Source organism: Neovison vison, chromosome 2, assembly GCF_020171115.1.
Source record: "Neovison vison isolate M4711 chromosome 2, ASM_NN_V1, whole genome shotgun sequence".
NCBI lineage: Eukaryota > Metazoa > Chordata > Mammalia > Carnivora > Mustelidae > Neogale > Neogale vison.
Genome location: NC_058092.1, coordinates 17,525,831 through 17,548,304, shown reverse-complemented (window position 1 = coordinate 17,548,304; position 22,474 = coordinate 17,525,831). Strand labels below are relative to the sequence as shown.

At 53.9% G+C, this 22,474-nt stretch overlaps 2 protein-coding genes across 2 annotated transcripts; both read left to right on the top strand.

Moving 5' to 3' along the window:
- The first annotated feature begins 2,039 nt into the window (after positions 1-2,039).
- HMGCL (3-hydroxy-3-methylglutaryl-CoA lyase) lies at positions 2,040-17,234 on the top strand. The gene is made up of 9 exons (XM_044237426.1): positions 2,040-2,133; positions 5,670-5,753; positions 7,541-7,648; positions 8,338-8,433; positions 9,984-10,132; positions 12,388-12,451; positions 13,788-13,976; positions 15,569-15,694; positions 16,617-17,234. Exons 1-9 carry the CDS (start codon positions 2,074-2,076, stop codon positions 16,716-16,718), a joined length of 978 nt encoding a protein of 325 aa, XP_044093361.1. The 5' UTR covers positions 2,040-2,073; the 3' UTR covers positions 16,719-17,234.
- A 764-nt stretch (positions 17,235-17,998) lies between these two features.
- Positions 17,999-22,448, top strand: GALE (UDP-galactose-4-epimerase). The gene is made up of 11 exons (XM_044237425.1): positions 17,999-18,075; positions 19,695-19,820; positions 19,970-20,085; positions 20,169-20,282; positions 20,574-20,750; positions 21,040-21,153; positions 21,248-21,314; positions 21,418-21,503; positions 21,600-21,677; positions 21,792-21,906; positions 22,075-22,448. The coding sequence occupies exons 2-11, from the start codon at positions 19,700-19,702 to the stop codon at positions 22,131-22,133; spliced, it is 1,047 nt and encodes a 348-aa protein (XP_044093360.1). The 5' UTR covers positions 17,999-18,075; positions 19,695-19,699; the 3' UTR covers positions 22,134-22,448.
- The last annotated feature ends 26 nt before the right edge of the window (positions 22,449-22,474 follow it).

Here is a 22,474-nt window from a genome sequence, read left to right as displayed (position 1 = left end):
TTCAAGATACAGAAATCAATCATTGTAATAAACCACATTAACAAAATGAAGGGGAAAAAAACCACTGAAGCAGAAACACATTTGACAAAATTCAACACCTTTTTGTAATACACATGCTCAAGAAACTAGGAATAGAGTGGCACTTGGCTGGCTCAGTCAGAAGAGCATGAAACTCTTGATTTCAGGGTCATAAGTTCCAGTCCCACACTGGGTGCAGAGATACTTAAAAATCTCCTTTAGGGAGGCCTGGGTGGCTCAGTCAGTTAAGCTTCTGCCTTCGGCTTGGGTTATGATCCCAGGGTCCTGTCAGAGAGAGAGGGTGTGCTCCAGCAGCAAGGGGGAAGAACACAGGGAGAGGGAGAAGCAGACTCCCTGCTAGGCAGGGAGCCCAATGCAGGCTCCATCCCAGGACCCCAAGATCATGACTTGAACCAAAGGCAGACACTTAACTGACCGAGCCTCCCAGCTGCCCCTAATCCCTGTCTTCTTTAACTTCAGGAAGTGTTTGTAATTTTCACTGTGCAATTCCTTTTTTTTTTTTTTAAAGATTTTATTTATTTGTTTGACACAGAGAGTCCAAGCAGGCAAAGAGGCAGGCAGAGAGAGAGAGAGAGAGGAGGAAGCAGGCTCCCTGCCAAGCAGAGAGCCCGATGCAGGATTCGATCCCAGGACCCTGAGATCACGACCTGAGCTGAAGGCAGAGGCTTAACCACTGAGCCACCCAGGCGCCCCTTCACTGTGCAATTCTTGAAAGTCAAAAATTATAGTCATGAACATCACACATAAATATTTTGAAATAAATGTCATGCTAGTAGTTTGGGGTCATGTTCAGTCCTCTCGCTGGAGGTTTGAGAATTCTGTGAGTACAGGTCTGTTATAACGGAGGAAATTTTGGGTGCTGCAGAAGCAAAACAGAACACTTACCAGGTTTTGTTCTCTCCATAGCTAAAATCTGAGCCCCCTGTTGGAAGGGACAGTACCCTCTCTGCTCCCCTAAGAATGCCAGTCAGTGTACTTAACATTTGGATATCCACCCACCCAGTAGCCACAGTGACTAATCACGAAATGCAAATTTGATAATCTCTTTGTTTAAAATCCATTAAATGAATTGCTACGTGTTCTCCAAAGTCGGTGGTATGGTCCCTGTCAATCTCTCCCATCTTGGTGGGAAGTCTGTCCTTACTCCCTCGCAGCTCTGCAGTCATTCTGGCCTTCTTTCCATCTTCTTAAAACAATTTTTTCCCCAAACATTTCTAATTGCAGCCTACAGTCAGCCTACATTGCAATCTGGTTAACCTATATAACAACAAACAAGATTTGCAAAGCAATACTTAACTTTATTACTTACGCAGTACACTCCAATGCTTTTTTTTTTTTTAAGTTGGCACCCATTAGATTAATGTTATAACCAGTTAATGGGGTACAACATGGTTGAAAAACACTGCTCTAAGCATTCAATTGCTTTGCCTCAGGGTCTTGTTGGCATATGTTATGTTCTCTGGAAAGTTCTTCTTGTGTCTTCTTTACCTGGATAAATCGTACCCATTTTAAAAGGATGAAATCAAAGGATGTTTCTCGCTCACTAGAGCGCGCGCGCGCTCTTTCTCTCCCTCCCGTCGACTGCCTGCATGTGAATCCTGGAGATCGTGATGGAAGAGTTAACACGGCCGAAGAACTCAGAACAGCGCATGGCAAATAGTAATGCTCCGTCTTTTATTGCGAAAGGTAGTAATTATGCAACTAATTGTGTGATTATTAATATGCCTTCCCAGAGCTCCCGAACTCTAAACCCCTTGATTATTTTTTGTTCATTTTCATAGTCCTAGCCTCACTTTGCCATGGCAAGTAGAAAGCACTCAGAAAAAATATAATGGATGAAAAAAAAAACTGCCCAAAAGGAATGAAAACCTCCTAGTATATGTGCTGCCGAATTCCTCCTAGAAGCTGGAAACAGTCCTCGCAGGGCGTCCCACGTTACTCCAGAAGCGCCGCCCCCAAACGCGGGGCACGCCCACCCGGCTGTCGGCGGTCACGTGGGACTCAGCTGGGGGCGGCGGGGGAAGCTGGGCCAAGATGGCGACTATGAGGAACGCGCTGCCGCGGAGACTGGTGGGCTTAGCGTCTCTCCGGGCTGTAAGTGCCCCGGCCCGCCGAGGGGTGGCCCTGCAGGCACCGTGACAGTCGGGGTCGGGGCCCTGGCCCGTGGAGGCAGCGCTCTGAGAGGCGAAGCCGGACAGTTGCCCAGGCCACTGTCGGGAGGGCCGTGGAGTCTCGATCTTTGTCCCGCCCACATCTCTTGAGGGGCATGGGGAGACTGAGGCCCAGAGATGGGGAACGACTTGCTCGGGTCGTGGAGACCTGGGGCGCCATCCCAGGTGCCCTGATTCCGTCTGAGGCTCTTCCCGGCCACCCTGGCACCTTCTCCCTCTGAGCTCTCCAAGCTCCTCAGAAGTGATACGTATAATCTTCCAGTTCCGAGTGGAAAAAGCGAGGTCCTCCCCCTCCCTCTGCCTGCTTTTCCAGCTCTTGCTGCGTTTGGGGACTTAGGACATGTGCGACTGATTGCCTTGGAATTGTACTTTGGGCATGTTGGATCCTGATGTTTCCCCCACCAATGCTCGGTGACTGGAGGGGAAGTGTAAGAGACCTAGTTGAACGAGGGGTTGAAGAAATAAATGGTTTTGGCTAAAGCTGAAGCTGTGGTTTCCCAGTGGTTCTGCCACTTTCTAGGTCGCATGACCGTTGTTTGCTCTCTAAATCTCAGTTTGCTCGTCTATAACATGGGTAAACATTATCTGAGTTCTTTAGAGGTTAAGGGAAGCAGAGGTAAAGCATTTGACATTGCTTTAGCTCATAGTAAGTGATAAATGAGGTGCATTAATTTTGCTTTGATTTAGAAGGAGTCTAAGTGTGTAGTGGGGAGATCACACCATCTTCGCAAGTGGGCCCCTCAGAAAGCCACTTTAATGTCTACTAGGCCACCCACCCCTACCAATCATTAATGTGTAAAATAAAGATGGCACTTCCAACTTGGAGGACTAAGAAAATTACGTGAGATGGTGGATATTAATATGCTTTGAAAAAATTCCTGGTGTAATGAGGTCATAGATCCGCCGTGGGGTTACTAGCAGAGGCTTGGTGTCAGAAACAGATGGTTCAAGCCAGACTTCACTTGCTAGCTGTGTGATTTTGGAGAATCTTTCTGAGACTGTTTCTTCCTGTATGAGGTTGAGATAATGATAGTCCCTGCCATGTAGGTACTAAATGAGGTACAGATCCTGAAGTTAGCACTGGGCTTTAGTTGGTACTAGCTGTTGGTATAGATAGGCCTTAGCTCAGGAGGCTTGGCCCTGGACTTCTGTGGTTAGAGGAGATCCTCTCTGAGCAGGGCTATACCGAGGGAATGAACTGGGTGTTTAACCAAGACAAGAGAATACTGGTGGCGGGGGAGGGTGTGGAGGGCAGAAAGGTGGCAAAGAGGCAACGTGGCCCAGGGGTTAAGAGCTAGCGCTGTAGATCAACACTGCCAGGTTCAGATAATGACTCGTGACCAGCTAACCATGTGATCTTGGGAAAGTTACTTAATCTCTGGGCTTCATATTTTTCACAGTAAAATGGAGATTGTAATAGTTCCTACCGAATAAGCTTGAGAGGTTGATAAAGGTTAATGTGTCAAAGGCTCTTACGAGTGCCTGGCAGATATTAAGTGCTTAATAAATGTGATTGTTTTATTGTTATGTGAAGAGTTGTTATAGGGAAGGAGATGGAATTTCTTTTTTTTTTTTTTTTTTTTTTTTTTCAGATTTTATTTATTTGGCAGAGACACAGTGAGAGAGGGAACAGAAGCAGGGGGAGTGGGAGAGAGAGAAGCAGGCTTCTTGCCAAGCAGGGAGCTTGATGCTGGGCTCAGTCCCAGGACCCTGGGATCATGACCTGATCTGAAGGCAGACGCTTAACGATCAAGACACCCAGGTGCCGCAAAGGATGTGGAATTAAGTTTGTTCTGTTTTCGTAAAAGGAGCTTGAAAGCAGGTCTTGCGTGCTTTCAACAACAGCCAGCAGTTACCTCTCAAGCCCCTGTTATGTCCCAGGGCCTTAGAATTACAGCAATGGAGAAAACAAAGTCTCACGCAGCTCACATTCCAGTGGGATCGACTTAGGGCCGTGTATCAGCAAAGGCTGAATAGCCTGTTGTAGGGACATTCAACTGGCAGGGACCTTTCAACCTAGCCTGGTGACTTCATGCAATTCAATGGCTTGTCACTTTAGTCTCTAGGAAATTTTGCTGGCTGAAGGCAAGGCCAGTTCAGGTGAGTTGTTCAAGTTCCAGCTGATCTGTAGCAGGGAGCGCTTCCTTCCTTGAGGGTTTCAGGTGTTTGGGATCCTTAGTAGATTACTGAGTGCACTTCTCCCCTTGCCCCACTGCAGTATGTTTATCCTGCCAGATTTACCAGGTTAAATCTGGTAAAGCAAAGTTAATTTGAAGAGTTACAATATTAAGAACAGAGGAAAGAGGGAAAAGAAGCTTCATATTGCTTGGGGGTAAGGTGGAGAGGATTTGGAGCAGACTTTAAGTGGAAAAGCCTTTTTTTTTTTAAAACTGTCTTCAGCTGTTGGTGTCCTCTCTCCCCAGACATACCCCTTGTCATCACCCAGCCTGTGACTGTAACAGAACAAGTCCTCCTCCTTCCCCCAAGCCTCACAAAGTCCAAGGCTAACTATTGCTTCCCATACCTAGGAATTGCCCTTCCCCCGGGGTGGCTATGCCCTTCATGCATTTATTTGCTATTCCTGGAGAGGGAATCTCAAGCAGGCTCCATACCCAGGGCAGAGCCTAATGCAGGGCTCAGTCTCACAACCCTGAGACCATGACCTGAGCTGAAATCACGAGTCGGACGCTTAACCGACTAAGCCACCCAGGCGCCCCGGGAATTAAAGTTTTGAAATAGAAAATGTTGAGGGTCAAGGGATCGGCAGCTTTACAAAGGGCAGTCAGAGGAGGCCCATCTGGCTGAACGATGAGAAGGAGCCAGATGTGGAAGAGCATTCTGGCCAGAGGGAGTAGTAAGCCTTGGGGCCCTGCTGGGGGAGGAAGGCCACTGGGGCTGCAGTATAGGGACCCTCTACTGGGGGTGGTGTGGGGAGGGGAATATGAGGGAGTCAGGACAAGTAAGGAGTTCACTGGGAAATGTGGGACAGTAGAAACAAGTCATGAGTTCACGGAGATCAGCAGGAACCAAATGATAAGAACCTTCTAGCCCATGGGGAGTGGGGTAAGGGGATGAGTCAGGTTTCTGGCTTAAGCAATGGAATACATGTGTTGCTTTTTACTGAGAAAGCATGAAGCCAGACGGAATTTAAACAGTTCTGTTTGGGGAGGTGCAAATAGGTTTGTGTAGGAAACAACCTACATGCTCAGCTGGCAGACGGGCTGTTGGAAATGGGCCGGTACTAGGAGCAGGAATCTCATGCCCACTCCTCAGTGAAACGCTTTTGTTCTTTACGTTTTTCCTTCTAAAACCATCCAAATGTAAGAGATACGTCGTGTTTACAGTGAGAGATACTGCGTCCTATCTCCATGAAGATGGGTCCCTTCTTTTAGATTTGGCTCCTTGGAGAATTGTGACAATCTTCTCCCAACCCTTTTTGTTTCCTCTTTTAAACCAAAGGTCAGCACCTCTTCTCTGGGTACTTTCCCAAAGCGAGTGAAAATTGTGGAAGTTGGTGCCCGAGATGGACTACAGAATGAAAAGGTAAAGATGGAAATCAGCCAAAAGAGGTTTTTCGAGCAGTGGGAGTTGCCTGTGGTGGGCGCAGAGGGGTGGACAGAGCTGTGCCAGATCGGATCGCCCCAGCTGACGCCAAGCAAAGTCGAGAAGTCGAGGAGGCCAGGTCGGGTGGGGTGACAGTACAGCAGTCTAAGACGGTGGCATATCAGGTGTGGTGTTGCGCGGTCCGTGCGGCAGGGCAGATGGGAAAGGCCGCAGGAGAGTAGACGGAAGGTAAGGGCATATGCCTTTCACCTGGCAATTCCATTTCCGCATGAGGGGACTTACCAAAGGATGTCATGAAGGCCACATGCAAAGACTTAGCCTTGGAGATGCTCCTCACAACCTTGTTGTAATAAAATAGTTGGAAACCACCTCAGTGCTCAGTGTGGAGAAAGTTAGCTCAAATATACTTTAATGACTTCATTAAATGGATTAGGAAGCTGTACTAATATAGGAGTATGTTAAGTGACTAAGCAGATTATAAAATCATAGGCATTTTCTTTAATCTTGCACTTCTATGTAAAACAAAAAGCTTATACATCTGTGGGAACATCCACTTAGAGAAGGATCTAGAACAGTTCTGTCCAGTAGCACTTTCTGTGAAGATGGAAACGTTCTAGATGTGAACTGTCTTGGACATGTGGGTTTTGAGCACTTGAAATGTGACTGCTATAGCGGGGAAACTGAAATTTTGTTTTTATGTAATTTAAATTCACGTAAATTTAAATAACCACTTATGGCTAGTGTCTAATATATTGGACTGCACAGATCTAGAAAGTCACATTATGATGTAACTAGTGTTATCTCTGGGAGATTTTAAGGATGTTTTTGTTTGTTTTGGGCATGTTTTCTGAAATAATTGTGCATTATTTTTTCAATCGGAAAAGCTTTTTCTTTTTTTGGAAGGCGTAGCTTCAATAGTGAGAACTTATTGATAACGATAAACTAAAAGTTTTGTAAGGGCAGAATCGTGTCTGTTCTGCCCACTGCTGTATCCCTAGCACCTAGCACCGTGCCTGGAACATGGAGGGCTCCCAGAAATTACTTATGGGATGGATTAAGGTAAAGTAATGGGAGAGAAATTGATGGGGTTGGTGTGAAAAGGCCTGGTGAGAAAGACATTGAGTTCTTGGAATTTTTTTTAATCTAATCCTGTAAGCACTAGGGAGCCATGGAAGGCTTTTGAGCAGGAGACTGAAACAATGGTGACTGTTTTAGAAAGACTCCTGTGTGGGATGAATTGGTAGAGTGAGACCATGCCCTAACTACAAGGAGGAATGGTAGTAGATTTGGAAAGAGAGAACTGTAGAATCTAATGAGCAACTAGGCATGGTGGGGGAGGGAGAGAGAGAAGCGGGAAGCCAACCATGGGACGGTCATTTCGGAGACGGAAAAGGGGACCCAGACATGGTTAGTCATCACTGCCCTTTCAGGCCACAGCACGTGGCTCTCAGTTTGTTTACGATGGGGTCGTAAATCAAGAAACAGTTAAGAAAAAGGCTTTATGATACAAAACTGTTGTTTCCGTTTACACATTTAGTCCTCTTCAGGCGAGAAGTTGCCTCCCCTGCAAAATATTATCTGTAGAACTTGAAGCTGTCCCCCATCTGTTGGCCTGAATTACACGTGGATTCGTGCTTGTGTCTGAAAGTCGAGATAGCGAAGTGCACGCTGTAGCCAAGCTTTGGACTAACAGGCACTGGGGCTGAGGCCATTTGCTTGCCACTTTTGCTGACCCGTCTTTTCTGGTGTTTCTTTCTCCATCACAGAATATCGTATCTACTTCTACAAAAATCAAGCTGATAGATATGCTTTCTGAAGCAGGACTCCCCGTTATAGAAGCCACCAGCTTTGTGTCCCCCAAGTGGGTGCCCCAGGTGAGCCCCAGCCCTCAGTAATAAGCGTTTTTCAGATGAGACCAATGTGAAGTTTTGCAGTTGCCCTGGAAGAACGTAGACGTTGGGAACGTAGGGCTCCAGACCTCTGGCTTGCTTTCGTGACTTCTGTAAGCATGGGGCAGCAGAAGACCATCACCCGGAAGGCAGGAGGCTTGGATTCCATCTTGGCTTTGGCCCTGACTTGCTTGGGGACCTTGGTGAGATCTTCCCCCACTCCAAGCTTAGGGTGGCCTCTCAAGCCTCTTCTGGCTCTGGAAGTCTAGAATCTCTAGCCCTGTCTAGAGATGTGGCGTCTGTGTTTGTAAAAGGGAAAGACAGATGACTCCTGGTTCACAGAAACAATCAAGTGGAAAGAGAGATCTTGTTTCAGCTGAGCGTTAAGTAACAGAGTTTCTCGGTAAATGGCTGGTAGTGTTGTCGCCGCTTGTGAGAAGCTGTCAGTATTAGCCATAGAGAGAAATTGGGGGACTTACTTGCACCAAGGAGCCCTGGGCCCATCAGCGGTCAAACAAAGAGTACTGGAGAGAAGCACTGGAGAGACCCAGCTCTGCAAAAGGACTCCTTCTCCAGGGGTTCTAGACAAGAGATTGTGTGATAGAAACGCTTTTTCTACCTGAGCTCTCTGCCTGCCTTGGCAGTGACCTGGTAATGTCTCCTTTGGCTCCCAGATGGCTGACAATGCTGAGGTTTTGAAGGGCATCCAGAAATTTCCTGGCATCAACTACCCAGTCCTGACCCCGAATATCAAAGGCTTCCAGGCAGCGGTAAGAGACTTGCTTGATGGCGGGGGGCCCCTGAAATGAGATTGATGATGTTGGTCCCTGTCTTGTCGCTGGGCCTAGTCCCTGTCCTGGGCCATCTGTCTGAAGGGCTTGCCTCTGGTAGTGATGAGCGCTGTCAGACAGACCCAAGGCAGTCCTGGCCCTGCCACCCCCAGCTCTCTGACCTTGACCAGCTGTTTAGCCTCTCTGAGCCTCAGATTATGCCTGTAAATTAGGGCTGATCATAGTACCTAATGCTGGAAGGATTTCAGAGGCTAGAATGCACCCATATTACTTACCAAGAGGCTTGAAGAAAGTAAGTGCTTAGTAAATATTAGCTCTTGTTGTCATTATCCATTTTCTCTTTAGAGAAGATCGTGCTCCCCACACTGGTTGCTGGTATCTGCTGTCTTTCCTGGAGTGTTGGACAAGAATGTCACTGGGGATTCTGATTCTGAATTTAGGCAGAAAGCTGTTCTCTCTCTCTATATATATATATAATTTTAAAAAAGATTTTATTTATTTATTTGACAGAGAGATGATCACAAGTAGCCAGAGGCAGGCAGAGAGAGACGGGGAAGCAGGATCCCCGCTGAGCAGAGAGCCCGATGCGGGGCTCAATCCCAGGACCCTGAGATCATGACCTGAGCTGAAGGAGAGGTTTAACCCACTGAGCCACCCAGGCGCCCCAGAAAGCTGTTCTTTTTTTTTTTTTTTTTTTTTTTTAAAGATTTTATTTTATTTATTTGAGAGAGAGAGAATGAGCGAGGAGAAGGTCAGAGAGCGAAGCAGACTCCCCATGGAGCTGGGAGCCTGATGTGGGACTCGATCCAGGGACTCCAGGATCACGCCCTGAGCCGGAGGCAGTCGTTTAACCAACTGCGCCACCCAGGCGCCCCCAGAAAGCTGTTCTTAAGAGTGACATCCAGGATGGTGATGACAGCAGCAGTGCTGGGCCCTGGGGGATGGCTCAGGGTGGTTGTGTTTCTTTGATGGGGCTAGAATTCACTGTGTTCACTCCTGGGGCTGCCATAAGAAAATACCAAAAGCTTAGGTGCCTTAGAACAACAGAAATGTGTTCTCTCACAGCTTTGGAGGCTCAAAGTCTGAAACCCCGGGGGTACTTGGTTCCTCCACATACCACTGTTCCTCCTGAGGGCTGGGAGGACGCGGCTGTCCTAGCTTCTGGTGAAGACTGGCAGCCCTCACTCGCCTCACTCCCATCCCACCTGTGTCCTCACTGGCCTCTGTGTGTGTCTTCACACGGCCTCCATCTTAGAAGGACGCCATTCCTATTGGAGTCACGACCACTATGACCTCATTTTAACCAATTACTTCTACACCTACCCTATTTCCAAATAAGGCCACATTCTGAGGTACTGGGGATTAGGACTTCTACAGACCTTCTTTTGGTGGGGGGTGGGGCACAGTTCAACTCATGATATTTGTGTGTTATAAAATTCACTGTAAGACAAGGGTTTTTGCCACTTTGCCAACGCTGGTGTTCCTCAAAGAGAAAAAAAGCTGAAAGGAATTCACCTGGCTATTGGCAGATTGCTGCTGGAGCCAAGGAGGTGACCGTCTTTGGAGCTGCCTCAGAGCTGTTCACCAAGAAGAACACCAATTGCTCCATTGAGGAGAGTTTACAGCGATCTGACGAGATCCTGAGGGCGGCTCGGGCGGCCGGGATCCCCGTGCGTGGGTGAGTCACTCTATGTCAGTGCTGCCTGCCTTCTCCTCAGAACCATTCTGGAAAGGTGGCCAGGCTCTGATTCAAGCCACCTTCCCCCTACAAACTCCTTATCCTGAGCACAGGCTGCCTACACTCCACACCTTGACATCTCTCCTCGAGTAGATGTGGTCAGAAGAAATCCTGGCAAGTGCTTTCTCCAAACCTGGTTTTGGGGTCTGTTCCCCAGAGGAATCCAGCAGGACAGGACACTCCCCGGAGTCTGTGGAGGTCAGATGAATCCCAGCTCCAGCACCCCCATCCACACAGTCCGAGGAACCCTCTCGGCTTCTAGGTCTCCAGCATCACATCTTTCACGCCGGAGTGCTAGGCATCGTCCCTGTGTTATCTGACTGTGACCCCATGGTCACCCAGCAAGCAGGGCTGTCCCTGCTTCCAGAGGACAGAACCGGCTCAGGAAGGCCGAAGAGTCGGCTGTGAGGTCGACACTGTCCACACTGCAGCCAGCGTGCTCTTTCAGAAAGTGCACGTGTGATCACCTCACTCCCTGGTTAAAACCTGTCAGTGATGCTCTCTGGACTTCCCACCTGGTTCCGAGACACAGCCTTTGTCTGCAGCCTCGTTGTCCACTGCTGCTAACCACCCAGTCCTGCCTCCTCAGCTCGCTGCATTCCAGCCTGACTGGAACTTCAGTCCTTACTTCCATGCTCCCACTCTTGCCTCTGGGCCTTTGCACGTGCTTTCCATAGACTTGTCCTCTCCTATCCTACATCCCCCTTGTCCAGGCTAGCTCTGCTCATCCTCTGGCTTCTCCAGGAAGCTTTTTCTGGCCTCAGCTGGTGTTAGTACCCCTTGTCGGGCTCTCAGGGCCCCCAGATATCCTCTGACAGAGCACTTGGCTTCATGGTAGCTTCTTCCCTGCCTCCCACTCCCGATGGACCCCGCGCCCCATGAGGGCAGAGCCCACGTGCCACAGTTCATGGTGGGCTCCCTCCCGCAGTGCAGGGCCAGCACGCCAGGGTGCTGGGGAAGCAAGGGGTGGGTGGCTTGGGGGGGCGGTGCGTGGGGAAGCAGGGGCCCATGGGGTCTGCCTGACTCCAAGCCTGTGCTCGTTATCAGCATCTCCCTTCTTGCTCAGCAGTGACTGCAGAACAAGGAGGAGAAGGAAGTTGGGAAAACACTGAGATCTTTGGGCCCGAAATGATGTATCCAGACAACATCTGTGTTGCTTCTCACATGCTGAAGAGTTTGCCAAACTCTAAGAGGTCTCAGTGGGGCCTAGCTCCAACAGGGCAGGTGGGAACAGAAGCCCACCAAGATCCAAAGATCTAAACTCCTTCCCACAGCTGGCAGGGCGCCGTGATCGGCCTGCGCCCTCCTGTCCAGCCACGTGCTGTGTTCTCTGTCGCTGGCTGTCTGTGCCCAGCTCTTCCGTCCTCTGAGCTTGAGCACATCCTCTCTACATCCTGGGCTCCACGCTGCTCTGCTCTCTGCCCGGGACACTCTCCCAGTGGCTCCTGCCACCTGCTCCCCTCCTCTGCTCCGTGTCACGGCCTGGAGGTCTTCCTGGGCCCCCCTGGCTACGGCCAGCCTCTCCTTGCTCCCGCCACGCCGCCGTTCTTCCCTTCATGGCGCATCTCTCTGAGACCATCTCACCCGTTCCTTCGGTTGCCCTCTCATCAGGTCGCTCTCTAACTGGAAATAACCTCCATGAGCGTAGGGACCGTGTCCATCTTTTCACTGCATGACCCAGCGCCGGGCACGTAGTGGGCAGCTCTCTCAGTATCCGTCGAATAAATGAGTGTGACTCTTGGGGCAGCTCACTGGAGCAGCCAATCCTTGGCCTTCAGGCCAGCCCAGCCCTTTTGTTCCTGCTTGGTTTCATCTGTCCGTGGTCCCCTCCAGGGACCAAGGAGTACGGGAGTAGGGGACCCAGCTACCTTGCAGCACATGTTCTGCTTGATCTCAACGCCTTACAGCTCCGATGCCTGCTCACTGCCCTCTTTGGCTTGCTTCTCTCCTCAGGCCTGCACAACCCCAGCTTCCCCAGCAAGCAGCAGAGGAGGCCCATCCCTTCCCTGCCCTGGCTCTCCGCCGCCCCCTCCTGGCCCCATGCGCTGCCCCCCCCCCCCCAAGGAATCTCCCTTTTCCCGGGGCATTTGACCTTGCTGCACCTCAGAGATGACTGTCAGACAGCTACCCAGGTCAGCCCTGCGGGCCTGGGAGCTCTGGGGCCCTGACACCATCCCTCCCCTGTCCTCCCGCAGGTATGTCTCCTGTGTGCTTGGATGCCCCTATGAAGGGAAGATCTCCCCGGCCAAAGTAGCTGAGGTGTGTGTATATCGGGCCAGGGGTTTTCCAAGGGTTGTCTGCCTTGCCTGCTTGTGAGGTTCCCCTCACCACCTGTTCCTGGTGGGTCACTGATGTCATTCGTTCCCACAGCTCCTTCATTGCGCCCCTCTGGGAGCACCGCCCAGCACTTGCTCCTGGAGGCCCACCTCCTAGCACGCTTGAAGCCCTACCCTCTGCCCCAGCCTGGAAGCCTCTGACTCAGTTTGCGGTCTGGTCAGTGGACAGGTGATAGTTGAGGTGATCCGTGGAGGGGCTCCCTGCCCAGGCTCCCAAAAGTTCCTCACCCTCGCTGTCCTCCAAGCGGGAACCAAGTCAGCACGGAGGAGAACACAGTGTGGGAACAGGGTCTGAGCAACCCAAGGACATATGCCCCTTAGTTGTCAAAGTTACTGTGCAAATTTGGTGTTATTGTTAGTCTGTTTCTCAAGCGAGGAAACACACACACTCACACACCCGCCCTTCCGGCATAGCAGGGAGCACCAAGGAGAGAGCGGTGCTCCCTGAGAGCGGCCGCTCTGCCCCTGTCCCAGCCTCCCGTCCCGCCAGCCCTCTCTGCGGCTGCGCAAAGCCTCGCCACTGCTTCTTGGAAGGAGAGATGGAAGCTCCGAGCCCCCCCACCCAGCCAAGGAGCAGCCGAACTGGGTCGGGGCCCCAGCGTGTGTCACTCCAGAGCCGCTCCCTTCGCTGTGGCCTTTGCCTCCACCCGCTGTCCTCAGTCTGCTGCCCGGGCGGTGGGGTGCTCGCCAGTCCCATGTGCCTGGCAGGCCCGTGCTGAGTGTCCTCTGCATCCCTGCCCTGTCGCACTGTCCACTTGTGGCAGCGCCGTGTGGGGCAGCATCTCCTCGAGAGGGGCACACGTTGCACTGGTTTCTCAGTGATTTCAGGGATGTGCAGATGAGCTTCTGAAAGTTTAAACAGGTACTTCTGTTGAAAATAGCTGCTCAGACCCACGAGGTCGCAGATCTTACTGAAGACAGTTCTGTGAGAGGAGTCCGTCTTCCTGATTCCGGTTGTTGGCTCCGACGCAGGGTGCGGAGGTGGCACGTGCAGTCAGAGGCCGCGGGGGGAGGGGCGGGTGGGAGGAAAGCTCGGGCTTGCGGGGCCGGCTCTGTTCCTTCCATCTCTGCTTCCTAGTGAGTAGAGAGGGGGTTTTCGTCCCCACTCAAACTTGTAAGCAGCCTACGATCGGACAGGAATTTAGCGTTTCGGACAGGGAGATGTCCTGCCCAGGCCCAGGACCCCTGCTTCTGAGGTCTTGGACCCCTGGCTTGAGGAATTTGATGTCCTCCAAGTGCTTGCTTGCTTGCTCTCCCAGGTCACCAAGAAGATGTACTCGATGGGCTGCTACGAGATCTCCCTGGGGGACACCATCGGTGTGGGCACGCCTGGGGTCATGAAGGACATGCTGTCTGCGGTCATGCACGAGGTGCCCGTGGCTGCCCTAGCTGTCCACTGCCATGACACCTATGGCCAGGCCCTGGCCAACACCTTGATGGCCCTGCAGGTAAGGTGGGTCCGAGGAGAAAGGCGCGTGTCCGTCCTCCAGGAGGACATAGTGGCAGGCCAGCTAGGCTCCCGGGTTCTTTCAGTGAGCACTCACGGATACTTGTGTGCCAGGCCCTGGGCGGCCACAGAGGACACGGACATGTGACCCTGGCCTGTACCGGTGTGTGAGGGGGACAGTCAAGGGAGTTCCGTGGTAATCCTCATGTGTTGGGACAGGTCACTTGCAGGGAGGAAGCACATGACTAAGGAAGGCCTCCGTCCCAGCTGGGGTGGTCAGAGTGGATTTGCCACAAGAGACCTGAGTGAGGCCTGGAGGATGTGAGGAAGAAAAGCAGTTGGAAAAGGGGGAACAGGAAGCTGACTAGGCAGCCCTGGGCTGAAAGGCTGAGGTGGGGTTTGGGGAGGACACAACCCCAGGCCCACCAAGTGTTGTGACTGCACATGCGCTTAGGGAGTGGGCAGGGGAGGCGAGGCAGAGAGGCAGCAGAGGTCACTCCAGGGGTGCTGCTCCCCAAAGATTGAACTGAGGCTTCAGATTGGGTTACCCTCGAGTTTTGCTCCTTGTGGGCTAGGAAGGAGGATTCTGTGAACTGGCCACCCCTTAGAAGGAAAGTTCTGTGTCTGACCACAGGCTGTGTCTGTCTTGTATCTGACCTTCCTGTCACATTGGTTGAAGTCTGGCCTGTTGCCTTTAGGTTTGCTAAAGCAGTCCTGGGCCGTCTTTGTTCTTAGAGTTTTTTTTTTCCTTTTTTGGTTGGTTGTTTCTTTTTTTTTTTTTTTTTAATATTAAGTTATCTCCTAGAGGCGCAGGTCTCTAAGCCACATGACTCTGTAACTTTGTTTTCTCCATTGTAGCTGTCCAGGTTAAGGTCTGTGAGAGGTTTGAGGGGAGAGGAGAAAGGGAAACGTCATTAGGAAAGTGGGTTGCCCTGGCCAGGGAAATGGGATAGGCCCCCTGGGGTTAGAGGCCCAACTTGAAGTGAGAGCAGCCTTACTTAGATGGGGGTGGTGGGGGTGGTGGGGGGTAAATGAATCACAGGAAACAATAGAGGCCTGAAATCTGAACCAAGGGTAATGCTTCCTTTAGGTTTGTGATCAGAAAGGGCCTGGGGAGACGTTTCAGAGACGTTTCAGGGTGAGGAATTGAGCATGAAAGGAACCAGGGAAGATAACCCTGGCGGAGGAAACTGTCCACAAAGAAGACTCACACTGTTTTAGGAACTGAAAAGAACCATTGAGGGACACCTTGGTGACTCAGTCGTTAAGCGTCTGCCTTTGGCTCAGGTCATGATCCCAGGGTCCTAGGACAGAGCCCAGTGTCAGGCTCCCTGCTCAGCGGGAAGCCTGCTTCTCCCTCTCCCCCTGCCTGTGTTCCTACTCTCGCTGTGTCTCTCTCTGTCAAAGAAATAAAATCTTTAAATTAATTAATTAATTAATTAATTAAAAAAATAAATAGACTCCTTAGCCAAAGGAAGGAGTAACTCAGTTACTTCAGGCAGCAGTTGATTGGGAGGTTTGCAAGGACCTCCTGGCTTTGTAGACTCTTGTCCCCACAGTGACACCCATGTTTCACCATCCTTGTGTTTCCAGATGGGAGTGAGTGTCGTGGACTCTTCTGTGGCAGGACTCGGAGGCTGTCCCTATGCACAGGGGGCATCCGGAAACTTGGCCACTGAGGACCTCGTCTACATGCTGTCTGGCTTAGGCATTCACACGGTAAGCTCGCCTGCCCCCTGGTGGCAACAGCCCTGAAATGACTAGAACTCTCCTTGAAGTCCAAGGACAGAAGTGGGATTGTTTTGTTGAGGGTTTTTTTTGCTGATAGTGAGGAGAGTTAAGAGGTAGCAGAGGAGGCACCAAGGTGTAGGGAAAAGGCCACATCCGTGACCTGAATCAGTTCCCTCTGGACCTCTGTTTCATTCCATGTAAAATGAGGGCAGGAGAAGGAGACAGCCCTCCCCAGGGCTCTGTCAGAGTCAGGACCCTCAGTGGTGGGTTGGAAGCAGTACCGTGTCTGAGCTTTGGGACCAGATGGATCTTGGTTTAAAACCTGGTCCTCCACTCACGAGCTGTGTGACCTGACAAATGATTTCACCTCCCAGGACCTAAGAAATGTGAATGCTGGCAGCACCTTTCATGGGGCTGCGGTGACTAGGTAGGAAAGTGCAGAGTGCCCAGCCCAGAGCTGAGCGCATGGTACACACCAGTACATGGGAGCTCCTGGCACGGACAGATTTTTGGGATGGTCCTTTCGGTTGGTGCTTCCCTCCTGGCTCGCTCTACCTGGCCGTCTTTATCACTTCAGTTCGCACTTGCTGACTGCTGCGGGCCGGGCCCTGCGCTGGGCGCTGGAAACGGGGATGGAACAAGACTGGCAAGATCCCTGCCCTGGTGGCAGCAGTAGAAACCATTCCACAGACGGAGACATCTTACGTAGGGGGAGCCTGTGGGGGTGGGGGGGTCACCCCAGATGGCAGAAGGCTGCTGCCTTGCAAGGAGAGGCTGTCCCAGCACAAGAGGAACAAGAACCCATCTGTCTTCACCATTACTCTCTCAGTACTGGTTTTGGGTCCAGTCCAAGGTCTCCCTGGACACTGCAGGCATGGCATAACCTAGAGCATCCTCTTGTTTCTCGAAGGGTGTGAACCTCCAGAAGCTCCTGGAAGCTGGGACCTTTATCTGCCAAGCCCTGAACAGAAAAACCAGCTCCAAAGTGGCTCAGGCTACCTGTAAGCTGTAAGCCCCTTTGGGGGACTCTTTGGGAATAGGGGCACTCGTGAATGGTTCAGGAAAGGGCATGTGGAAATGGGAGCAGGCACCTCCCTAGCAGGTCCACACATAGGTCTCCTGCAAAAGGGAGGCAAGGGACAGGAGCTGCTTGGCCTCTGGCCCTCCCTGCCAAACTCTAGTCTGAGTGAGAAGCCTGGAGGACTGTGGGTCTCCCTGCCCCATGAGCCCCCCGGCCCAGGAGTTGAATGCCCAGTTTCCTGGTGCTCAGGCCCCATCTCTGGGTGAGGTCCGTCAGCAAGCTACACAGCCTGACCCTGCTGTGACTCTGGGGCCATCGCTGACTCCGGAGGACAGAGGGGCCTGGAGGAGTTTTTCCCCAAGCTGGCAGAGGACATTTGCAGAAGGGGTGAAGGCTAGCTGCTCTGGTGACCACCTGCCAACGCCAGCGTCTTTGGAAAAGGCCCGCTCTGAACATGATTTCTGAGCACAGCTTGTGTAATTAAAGGTCTAATGACATAAAAGCGTGTACCAGTCTGTGTTGTGCAGTTGTGTGCGCAGGAACGGGGGAGACCGGTGGGGAACAAAACCTCTCCACAGCAGGGCATTCTGAGAGGAACGTGTACACCTGGAACTAGTCTGCACGTCTCTGGATCTTCTCCGTTTCCCCACCTGATTCCGGAATTCCTAATGACTGCAAACCCATGGCTTTGGGCCCGCTCCCGCCTGGCCGGAACACCCTGGAGAGGTGGTTGCCGAGGCTCCTGGCTCTGTGGGCAGGGAGGTGCGGGTGTAGGCGCTGCCGTCTGTCCCTGCAGGACTCCGGGCCGGGCTCGGACGGCGGCTCATCAGGATGCCATCACTTGGCCCCACCTTTCCTTTAAACCGAAGCACCGCCTCATTTTCTAGCCGACTCTGGGAGGCGGGGTGCGGACACACCGACCATCCCCGGCGGTTCGTGTGGGGGCTGAGCGCAGTCGGCAGCGCGATCTCTCCCTTGGCCGCAGAGCCTTCCCGGCCTCGCGGGGAGGAGGCCGGGGAAGGGTGCAACCAGACCTCCCAGAACTAGCTTCCTTCGGTCAGCGCCGCCGCGGACGGCCTCTGGGGCTCGCGGTCGCTGATTTCCTGCGGAGCCGGGCTCGTCAGCCCCGCCCCTCGCCCCTGCACCGAGCCTCGCCGCGCAGGCGCCTTGACACCACAGCGCCTTTGGTCCTCCCGGCGCCCGGTAGCGCGCTCCCCGGTGACACGTTTCCTTGGGGGCGTGGAGGGGGCGGGGCCAGGTGGGCCGTCGGCTCTTAAAGGGACCCGGACGCGGGGCGCGGGAGGCGGCGCCGCTGGAGGCAGAGCGGGGCGCGCGCGGTTTGGAGCAGGTTCGCTAGGCGAATGGGTGGGAGGCCTGGCGGGCTCGCGAAGGACTGGGTGGTCTGCGGAGAGCGAGGGAGGGCTTCAGGGATCCGGGCCGCATCCTGGATAGAGTCCTACTAGGGCAGGCTCCTGCAGCTTTCAGCTCCCGCTGCCTTGGCTGGGGCGGCCCGGGTTCATTCATTCCCGACCCGGGGACTCCGAGCTCGGCCCCCTCGGAGCCACGGCCCAAATCCCAGACCGACGCTCACCGCCTCCTCCCCTCCATTTTGCAGACTGGGAAAGCCAAGGCGACGACAGCCGACCGAGGTCACCCCGCTGGTCCGGGGCGAGGCTGGCCTCACCAGCCTTTCCGCCTCCTGGGACCCCATCCGCGACCACTTCTAGGGCTTCCGCACGGTGGGGTGGGGGTGGGGGCGGCCTCGGCGTACCGAGCAAAGTCCAACTGAAAGCGGTGGTGAGGGGGAAGGGTGTACCGCTTGGCGCGAGATTAGCGAGTTGTGAGCCTGGAGATCCGGATTCTAGCCGGGCTATCACAGCTGTGTGTCCTCGGGCAAATTACTTAACCTTTCTGACCTTAGTATCCTTCTTGGTGAAGTGCCAGCCGTCACACCTGGCTCATCAGGATGTTAAGGGAATCCAAGAAAATAATGCAGAAGTGCCCGGTACAGAGTCTGGCACGCAGCAACCGCTGTTAAGAGTGTGGGAGTGGATAAGCCCAGAGGGGGGATTGAGGCAGCCAGAAGGAAGGCGGCTGCGGGCCAGGCCACTCCGAATGAAAGACCTGAGTGTCTGGAACCTCCTCCCCCCACACCCTCCCACCCGCCCGCAGAGTTTGTTCAGGGCGGAGGTGCACACCTGGCAGTGGATTTGGAACCAGGGCCACGTCTACACTGCCTGTCTCCGTGGGTCCCAAAGTTGGATGGGATCGTTAGCTCCTAGCGGGCAGTGACCCAGCTGGCCCTGGCATGCATTGGTAGGGGCCTAACTGACCTGGGGTGGGGCCCATTCCCGGATCTTGGTGCTGCAGCCCCAGAGTTGGGCTTTGCCTGCCTGGCAAAGCACCCCACCCTGGGGCCATTTGGTATATTTCCTGCTTCCTCCCAGCTGACTGTTGGAGAGGGAGTCTGGGGCCCTGCCTAGAGCAGGCAGTATTAATCACTGGCCAGTTTTCACCTAGTGATGGCAGAAGGACTGGAAGGCCTGAATCGGAGCAGGCAGAACCTCTTACTGGGCTCTTGGGAGGAGCAGTGCTGCTGCCATGTTTACTTCTGGCCAGGACTGCCTAGTCCCCAGACACTTTGGAGGCTTTGGGTTTCATCTTCTCAGTCCCAGGTAAATTGGAAGTAGAAATTGTGGTGCCTGCACATCAGTCTCCCCACCCACTGTGCCAGGCCTTTCAAGGCACGTACCACATCACGTTTGTACAATTATAAACTCAGCTTCTAGAGCTAGAAAGTGAGGCCAGGAGAGAATAAGTGAGCTCCAAGGCCTGCAGCCAGATGTGGAGCGGGGCCGATTCCAGAGCCGCGCTGTTCACCAGGACACACTGCCACTGCCCTCCGCTGTGAGCCGGAGGCCCCGAGCGGGCAGTCTCGGCCCCCTCTGACACTGTGTTCTGGGCCAGGTACAATGGCAGAGAAGGTGCTGGTGACAGGCGGGGCTGGCTACATCGGCAGTCACACGGTGCTGGAGCTGCTGGAGGCCGGCTATTTGCCCGTGGTCATCGACAACTTCCACAACGCCATCCGCGGTGAGCACAGGGGCGGGGGCTCGGGCTTCAGGTGGGGATGGAAGGAAAACGGTGGGTTCCACACCACCTCCTATGGGTGTGGGTCTCCCTCATCACTGGGGAGCCCAGGACCCATGTCCTCCTCTGATGGCACCCTTGTGCTCAACCAGGAAGGGGCTCCATGCCTGAGAGCCTGCAGCGGGTTCAAGCGCTTACAGGCCGCTCTGTGGAGTTTGAGGAGATGGACATCTTGGACCAGGCAGCCCTACAGCGTCTCTTTAAGAAGGTAGGTACTTGGAAGGCAGGGAGGGGGCACTGCCAAGGGCCAGGCCTATGCAGCGACCTCTGACCCTGGCTTCACCCCTACAGCACAACTTTACGGCAGTCATCCACTTTGCGGGCCTCAAGGCAGTGGGAGAGTCCGTGCAGAAGCCTCTGGATTATTACAAAGTTAACCTGACTGGAAGCATCCAGCTATTGGAGGTGAGACAAGCGGCAAGATCACAGACACCGGGAGGCCCAGGCTCCCACCCGGGCCGGCAGGACCAGACACTGGATGAGGGGCCTCGAGGGGACAGTCAGGCGGCGCCCAAGCTGTACCATTTTAGACACAGGTCTCTCCACCTCTTCCTACCTTTCCGCCCCAGTTTCACCATCTGTAAACAGGAATGCCCAAACCTCAGCCCCTCTCCTCTCCCCTGTGAAGGAGGAACGGGGGGGTGGTGGAAATAATGTGCCAGGCAAAGGCCACTGACACCTCCCCTCCGTGGCCAGGTCATGAGGGCCCACGGGGTGAAGAACCTGGTGTTCAGCAGCTCGGCCACCGTGTACGGGAACCCACAGTACCTGCCCCTGGATGAGGCCCACCCCACGGGTGGCTGCACCAACCCCTACGGCAAGTCTAAGTTCTTCATCGAGGAAATGATCCGGGACCTGTGCCGGGCAGACAAGGTGAGGGCCCTCCTTGACCCAGCCCTGGCTCCAGTCACGGACTCCAGGCTTCCCGGGAACCTGAGGGTGGGAGCCTGAGCACCCCCCACCCAGGAGGAAGGAGGACTCCGGGAGCTGCAGTGACTCGCCCCATGTCCTGGCCCTGGGCGGGTGGACCCAGCTACTTTCCAGGGATAGAGATCAGGCATGGCTGGGAGCTGGGGGTGCAGGTAAAGAGCTCGGGGTTGCGCCTGCACGCGGCCTGCCCCCTCACCCTGCCCCCACACGTCCCCTGACCTGTGTCCCGCAGACCTGGAACGCGGTGCTGCTGCGGTACTTCAACCCCATAGGTGCCCATGCCTCGGGCTGCATTGGCGAGGATCCCCAGGGCATCCCCAACAACCTCATGCCCTATGTCTCCCAGGTAAGGGAGAAGGGCGGGGGCGGGGCAGGGCTAGGATTGAAGGGTGCAGCTGGTGCCCAGGGCCTGGGAAAAGCTGACTTGATCTCCACTCCAGGTGGCGATCGGGCGCCGGGAGGTACTGAATGTCTTTGGCAGCGACTACAACACGGAGGATGGTACAGGTGAGCCGAGGACCAGGAGGACCCAGGAGTGGGAGCTGGGGGGAGAGTGAGGGCTGACAGACATGGTACTGAACATCCCCCACACCCCACCACCTCTCTGCAGGTGTCCGGGATTATATCCATGTTGTGGATCTGGCCAAGGGCCACATCGCGGCCTTGAGGAAGCTGAAGGAGCAGTGTGGCTGTCGGGTAGGGAGAAAGGGAGAAGCGAGTCTGGAGAGGGAGACGGGGTCCAGAGAGGACAGTTAGTCCAACCCGCTCCTCCACTCGTTCTCTCCTGGGCAGATCTACAACCTGGGTACAGGCACGGGCTATTCAGTGCTACAGATGGTCCAGGCCATGGAGAAGGCTTCTGGCCAGAAGGTAGGCCGGCTGTACTCCAGCCCCGCGTTGGCACCCCCTACCCCGGCTTTCAGAGCGACCCAGGCCCTTCCCAGGGCCAGCTCAGCTAAGCTATAGCTGCTTCCTCTCTCCCAGATCCCATACAAGGTGGTGGCACGGCGGGAAGGCGATGTGGCTGCCTGTTACGCCAACCCCAGCCTGGCCCTCAAGGAGCTGGGCTGGACAGCAGTCTTAGGGCTGGACAGGATGTGTGAGTTTTTGCCTCGACCCCTGACTCTGGGTGCTGGCTTGACCCCTGGGAGGGAGTCAGGGGCAGGGCATGGGCTGCCTGGGTCTGAGCAGGCCCACCCTGGGCTGCCCAAGATGGGGGGGTCCTGCATTCCAGTGTGGACCCTCACTCCACCTCCCCCCATCACAGGTGAAGATCTGTGGCGCTGGCAGAAGCAGAATCCTTCAGGCTTTAGTGCGCAGGCCTGAGACCCTCCCCTACCATGCACCAGGAAGGGAAAGGACAACCGCCTGCTCTCCAGCCTCTGGTGGGAACCCAGGGGCCTCAGCCTCCCCTACCTCAAACCCCAGCTGGGCCTTCTCAGCCTACCAGGCATGAGGCCAAGGGTTCCACTGATCAGGAGCTGGGGGGGGGGTCCATAACTCTTCTCTACAGCAGGGTCCAGGAACCCATCGGGTCCGCCAGAAGTGAATGGGGGAGCAGGAGGCCCAAGACAGGCACTAATTTATAATGCTCTGAAAGAGCTTTCCGAAGTATTTAAAATAAAAGTTTTCTAACGCTGAGATTCTTACCCACAATCAGTCCCTAC

Coding starts and splice junctions, on each gene's coding strand:
- HMGCL (XM_044237426.1), top strand. CDS start 2,074: ATGGCGACTATGAGGAACGCGCTGCCGCGGAGACTGGTGGGCTTAGCG. Junction 2,134..5,669: donor GCTTAGCGTCTCTCCGGGCT/GTAAGTGCCCCG, acceptor TTTAAACCAAAG/GTCAGCACCTCTTCTCTGGG. Junction 13,977..15,568: donor ACACCTTGATGGCCCTGCAG/GTAAGGTGGGTC, acceptor TTGTGTTTCCAG/ATGGGAGTGAGTGTCGTGGA.
- GALE (XM_044237425.1), top strand. CDS start 19,700: ATGGCAGAGAAGGTGCTGGTGACAGGCGGGGCTGGCTACATCGGCAGT. Junction 20,086..20,168: donor TACAGCGTCTCTTTAAGAAG/GTAGGTACTTGG, acceptor TCACCCCTACAG/CACAACTTTACGGCAGTCAT. Junction 21,678..21,791: donor AGAAGGCTTCTGGCCAGAAG/GTAGGCCGGCTG, acceptor CCTCTCTCCCAG/ATCCCATACAAGGTGGTGGC.